General features: G+C 32.1%; 1 protein-coding gene across 8 annotated transcripts in view; it reads left to right on the forward strand.

The window, feature by feature from the left end:
- LOC124431544 overlaps positions 1 to 6,350 on the forward strand; it is a 286,608-nt gene that overhangs the window by 269,813 nt on the left and 10,445 nt on the right. For 7 of the 8 annotated variants that reach the window (XM_046979591.1, XM_046979592.1, XM_046979589.1 and 4 more), the window contains one exon: positions 2,158 to 6,350. This exon is cut by the window's right edge and continues 795 nt beyond it. The exons of the other annotated variant lie outside the window; for it this stretch is intronic. In XM_046979591.1, the coding sequence (XP_046835547.1) occupies positions 2,158 to 2,466 (309 nt within the window). In that variant the 3' untranslated portion in view covers positions 2,467 to 6,350. The remainder of the gene's footprint in view (positions 1 to 2,157) is intronic. 8 annotated transcript variants of the gene reach the window in all.

Consider the following 6,350-nt stretch of genomic DNA (forward strand, 5'->3'; position numbering starts at 1 on the left):
TGTAGATTAGAGGTTGAATATTTCAAGGATAAATGCCAGATAATCTTTGGCTAATCGCACCTAAGCATTTACTTTTATTATTTATTTAGTAATAAATAGTGAAAGTACATTGTTCGAAACATTATTGAAAAATAGGTACTTTAATAACAATACCTAAACTCGGACAAAAGTGACAATGTGTTTTCTTTTTTAACGATTATCCCCATAGAAATTCCCAAGGTCAGATATATCCAATGTGATCCTTAGGAGAAAGTATTATAGACACCTGAGGTTGCGCATATATATGTCAAATACGAACATTTAATTATTTTAAATATGAAATACTATATACATATAAGAAATTAAATGTCGTAATAAATTTGATTATTTATTTGATTAATTATATGAGAAATAAATAATTGATAAATCGTATTGATAAAAAGTATTTATTTTATCAATTATTATTATAAAATCGTATAGATATAAAATATAACGTATATATAAGAAGGTAAAAATGTCATAAGAAATTTAATTATTCATTGAAACTATTTTATTTGCGAATTAATTGAAACTTCCTTAATCACGGTTTTAAAACAAAAAAAAAATAATTAATAAATTGTCGGATAATTTTATTTATCATATAATATATCATTATTACAACAAAGCCGATTAATCGTTATTATAAAAATATACAATTTTTTTTATTATTACAAAATAAATAAGTAAAATGTTTTTTTCTAAATTTTTTTTTATATTCATGTACTTTGTATCACTATAGTAATACATTGACATTTAATATGGAATAATGTTAAAAAAAAATGAATAATTATTAACACTAAACTTTCGAATAGATACACGGAAAAAATTCATTTGTGTTGAGGTATATATTGATAACAAAAAAAAAAAAAGAAAAAAGGAATGAAAATGTTTTGTTGTAATAGCGATGAAAAATACAAAATAAAATTTTCATTAATTTCCCATCGAATGCTATTAACAAAATGAATAATATATACATTTTGTAAATAAATTTATTTTATTGTATCCAATAAATAAACCTTTAATAAAAATGGATCCTTTAAAATATACCAATTACTGATATATATTATTTCATGCATAATACGAATTTCAATTAAAATAATATGAAACTTTTTCGGTCAATAAAATAATATTCAATTTAAAATATACAAATATTTTCATCTCTCTCTCTCTCTATATATATATATATTTATATATATATATATATATATATATATATATATATATATAGAGAGAGAGAGAGAGAGAGAGAGAGGAAAATAAAGTAAAATAGGATAAGGCAAGCCGATCATGGTCGATAACCATAAACGTTTACCCTCGAAGTGACTTTAACTTCCATTCCGAAGCACTAACCACAAAGCCATAACGACATTTCAGCTGGGACTATGTGCACTCATTCGATTGGCTACGTAGCTCGTTCTATGGTTTATGGTATTGCAAGCGAACGCTAGAATATAGTCTAAAAGACCTGAAAGCTCGATGATTTTAGGCTGTTAATCATCTCGAAATCGAAACATCTCGAATGCTTGCGTAAGCATCAGAGATATGAGCCATCGTGTAATCATCTTCATTGAGAACTTTCTTTAACGTTCTACAACATTAATGATCTGATTTATGATAGTTTTATATTACCTTCTACACACTTAGAAAGTAATCCGAATTACAATCAATTTCTTTTTTCCTCGGTAAGAATTTTTGATCGATTTTATGATATTCATCCAATTTTCTTTATACTCAAAAAATATTATAATAATTATAATTTTATGTTTAAATTATAATAATTATAATTATAATTTTCATGTCGTTAATACTAAGTGAAAACAGTCAAAAGAACGTTTTATATAAAACGTTATTATAAAATTGTATACATATACATTAAATATCATTTCAAAATCATATTTTATCGAGATATTATGATTTTGACTATTACATATGCATTTACTGAAATACATATGATCAATTTTTTAAATTCTTATTTTCTATTCTTTTAGTTTCTAATTAATAATTTTATCGATAAATATAACGTAATAATCGTCTCTGATATTAATATATCAAATGTTTTCAAAAACTAATGATAAAAATAATAATCGAATGTTTCATTCGAACGTTTTCCTGATATTACGTTTATCCTGTTTCTGTCAGGTGCCAGCAGAATACACGGTACAGCATCCACCTCTGGCTCCAATAAACTCCAAAGGTATACCTAACAGCCTTGGTTTACGTCTGGAAGTAGAACCAAGACATTTCGGTGGTGGGCTGGTTAAGATCAAATGCATCGCCAAAGTCGGTTCTCATACGTACGAAGCTAAGAGGGACGTCCTGAAGGCCTATGTGAACAACCAGAGGCTGAGTGCTGGTGATCTTCGCAGCAACAGAGCTTGTCGTAACGACGATCGATTTCTCTATGGTCCTCTGATCTTTTCGATCCTTTTGATCGTCGTTGCAACGTGACCGTGCAGAACGTGAACAAAGTTATCCGCGAATCACGCTTTAACGCGTATTACGTCACATCTGCCAGACGGATTCAGTGTCAGTCGTCCGATCCTTACGTATAATATTAATCTAGTCGTTAAGGTATTAGATGAGTGATCTACTATGATCCGAACGACGATGATTATTATTTTTTGCTTTCATTTCTTTTTTCTCTCTCTTTTTCTTTCTTTCTTTCTCTCTCTCTTTCTTTATTTTTTTATTTTCTCTCTCTCTCTCTCTCTTTCTCTTTCTTATTTCTCTTTCAATTATTTTTGGTTTCATCATCAATCCGGAATAAAAACGTAAAGAAACTTGCCGATACGCTTTTCTTGATTGTCACATAAGCTCTCGTTATATCATTGACTTATAATTATTATTAGAATACAGAAATTATCTATACTATTACTAAGAGATATGTTAATAATTTCATTTCTTTCTTTTTATATATATACATATATATATATATATATGCATGTATGTATATTCTGAATTATTAATCAATTTATATATTTAATAACTACCGATAGGTTGTTTTAATTATACGTTTATTATTTCGATTCAAATATATTTCTTTTTGTTATTCCCTACAAATAAAAAAAACAAAAAAGAGAAAAATCCAATAACGATTTCGACAGAGAGAGAGAGAGACAGAGAGAGAGACAGAGAGAGAGAGAGAGAGAGAGAGAGAGAGAGAGAGAGAGAGAGATGAACGTTTTAATTCGTCGATAATATCCCGTTGGCATATTTTAAACGACTTCACCAATGATATTTCTTTTCCTTATCAGTCTATTAAATCCTGATCCTTCTAACGAGTTCTAAAACGACCGAAACCTTCTTTAAACTTTCTTATAGTAGAATGAAGTCAGATAATTTTCTTCCCTTTACTCGTTGAAGCTTAAAATTTAAAACGCTTGCTCGGTTAGCTTGTTCGGCAATATCTGATATCGATTATTCCTCGATCGTCGTTTAATAATTTCTCCAATTTTCAACGAAATAATAGAAAATACGAAACGCCCGAAACGAAACGAAACGAAACGAAACGAAACGAATATTGGTTGGACTGGAACGAGTGCAAAACAGCGACGATAAATAAATTCATTTTAAACTAGACATTCGATTACTTTGCGCAATTAACAGAAATTTTTTTTTAGGATTTGCCTACAGAAATTTTTCCATGAGCCGCCATTAAGTGGTGCACCGTAAGTGGAAGAAGGATGCGAGGAAAAAGAAAGAGAAAGAGAGAGAGAGAGAGAGAGAGAGAGAGAGGAGAGAAAATTGGAAGAAAATTATACGCACGATATTTATTTGGAAAATTATAACAGTCTTGTATATTGTTAGAGTGAAAGAGAAAGAGAGAAAGAGAAAAAGACAGAGAGAGAGAGAGAGAGAAAGAGAGAGAAATACGTTTTGACTTCTTTATTTCGAACTAATGAAACCGGACTCGCAGAGAGTAATTATCGACTTTTTAAAAATGTTCAGTGCAAGAGGGAAAAGAGAGTGAGAGAAATATAAAAAGATATATATATATAAAGGTGTATATATATAGAATCAACCCTCCGATAACACGGTTAATTTGTTTCGTGTTGTACCGAAATCGTATTAAAACAAATTGTGTTACATTGTACAAGTTTATTAAGTCGTGCTATATATATATAGCATGACTTAATATATATATATATATATATCGAAACCACGTTATAAGAATATCGTGTTAAATAAGGTATTTCTTTATACGTTGAAATTTTTTCTCACCGTATAATATAAAAACCGTATTTATTTTCGGAGTACCATGTTGTAAGAGAGGTCAAGTGTATACATATATATGTAATAGGTACATATACATACGAGACTTTCATAGAACTCTGAAAAAAGTTGATCGTAAAAATCACAAATAACGTTTCACTCAAAATCCACGGTAATTGTCGAGTTTACTGGATACAGTAATAAAAAAAAAGTGACTAATCACCTGTAAGAGAGAGAAAGAGAGAGAGGGAGGGAGAGGGAGATAAATCACAAGTATGTAAGTAAACGATCGTTTGCGTCACCTGCTAGTAACACTTCGATCGATAGCCTGAACTTACCGATGTCGATTAGAAACTGTATACATACGTATATATACGTATGTCCATGTGTATATATGTGTGTGTGCGCATGCGTGTGTACGTGTGTGTGTACGCGCACAGTAGGTAAGTATGTGTACTTACACACATACGTATAACATTTAAAATCCTATAGAATTTTCGATGATCTAGTGAGACTTTATCGTAGTTGAAACGTTTTGTTCGAAAATATTCGAAAGTTCATGTCATTTTGTTTATTTGCGACCGGTCGTACTTTCGTCCTGGTACTACCGTTATCGTTATCATTATCGTTATCATTATCGTTATCATCGCCGTCGAACATTTTCCACGTTGTTCCGTGTGAACTCAAGTGTTAGACGTTTCATCGTAACGCCGAGGCGGTCTCGCGACTCTCGTTAACGTTAACAAAAGCGTTGCTCGGCTTGAGTAAGAAAGAGAAAGAGAAAGAGAGAGAGAGAGAGAGAGAAGGAAAGAAGAAGAGAGAGAAAAAGAGAGAGAGAAAGAGAGTGAGAACGAGACCAGAAATAAAAATACCAAGAGGTAGAAATAAAAACGCGACGATTCTAAGGGAAGACGCGATCATGCTCGACTACCCTGCGTCGGAAACACACGACAAAAGGGAGAGAAAGCAAGAGATAGAGTTAGAGAAAGAGAGAGAGAGAGAGAGAGAGAGAGAGAGAGAGAGAGAGAGAGAAAGGGAAAGAAAGGTAGGAAGGGTTGGTAAGACAAGAAAGTAATTGTCAGATGTAGCATAGAGTGAAAGAGTGCGAAAAAAAGAAAAAGAGAGAAAGAGAGACAGAGAAAGAGATAGATAGAGAGAGAGAGAGAGAGAGAGAGAGAGAGAGAGAACGTTAAAGTTAAAAGAAAGAAAGAAAGAAAGGAAGAAGAAGAAAAATGAGGAAAGTAAGAAAGCATGAGCGATTGTGTGCCTGACCGAGGCAAACGTGCTGAACTAGAGAACTAGACGTGCGAGACTCAAGAGGAAAATAGTCTTAGAGTAGAAGGAACTACTTACTATATGTCGTAACGTAGGTTGTAACGAAAATAAAGAAAGGAGAAAGGAAATAAAAGTAAAATGTAAAGGGTGAAAGTAATAGAACGATGGTAGAACGTTGGGTGGATGATGCGTGGTACATTATACATATACGTGTATCTATGTTCAAAAATGAAAGTGCAAGATTGACTATATCATTGTATCACGTATACATAAATACATACATAGATACATACATACATACATACATACATACATATGTATTTATGTATATACAGACACGCTCATACGAAATCATGAAGGATTGAAATATACATATAAAAAAGAGGAAGCAATCATAGTTGTATTGCGTCACAAAGCACTCTTTCTCATTCTCTCTCTCTCTCTCTCTCTCTCTCTCTCTCTCTCTCTCTCTCTCTCTCTCTCTCTTTCTTATTTCGATCACTATCGTTCATCGACCTGACTCGTTATTTATTACGTCGAATAATTTATGACTTTACTAGACCCTTCTCTCTCTCTCTCTCTCTCTCTCACACACACACACACACAGACTTTTATATACACATACGTACGTACATTATATATACATACATACATTGTATTGAGCCAATCTTGCGCATAAACGCCGCCTTAAACGAGGAACGCATAGCCAAAGTTTTATCGACGAGAATATCGGCTTCGTAAAAGAACGTCATCCTCATCGTCGTCGACGTCGTTGTCGTCGTCATCGTCGTCGTCGTCGTCGTCGTTGTCGTTTTGAAAAAAGAAAAGATGCTTTCGTTGCGCGT

The sequence above is a fragment of the Vespa crabro genome, chromosome 21, assembly GCF_910589235.1.
Source record: "Vespa crabro chromosome 21, iyVesCrab1.2, whole genome shotgun sequence".
Classification (NCBI taxonomy): Eukaryota; Metazoa; Arthropoda; class Insecta; order Hymenoptera; family Vespidae; genus Vespa; species Vespa crabro.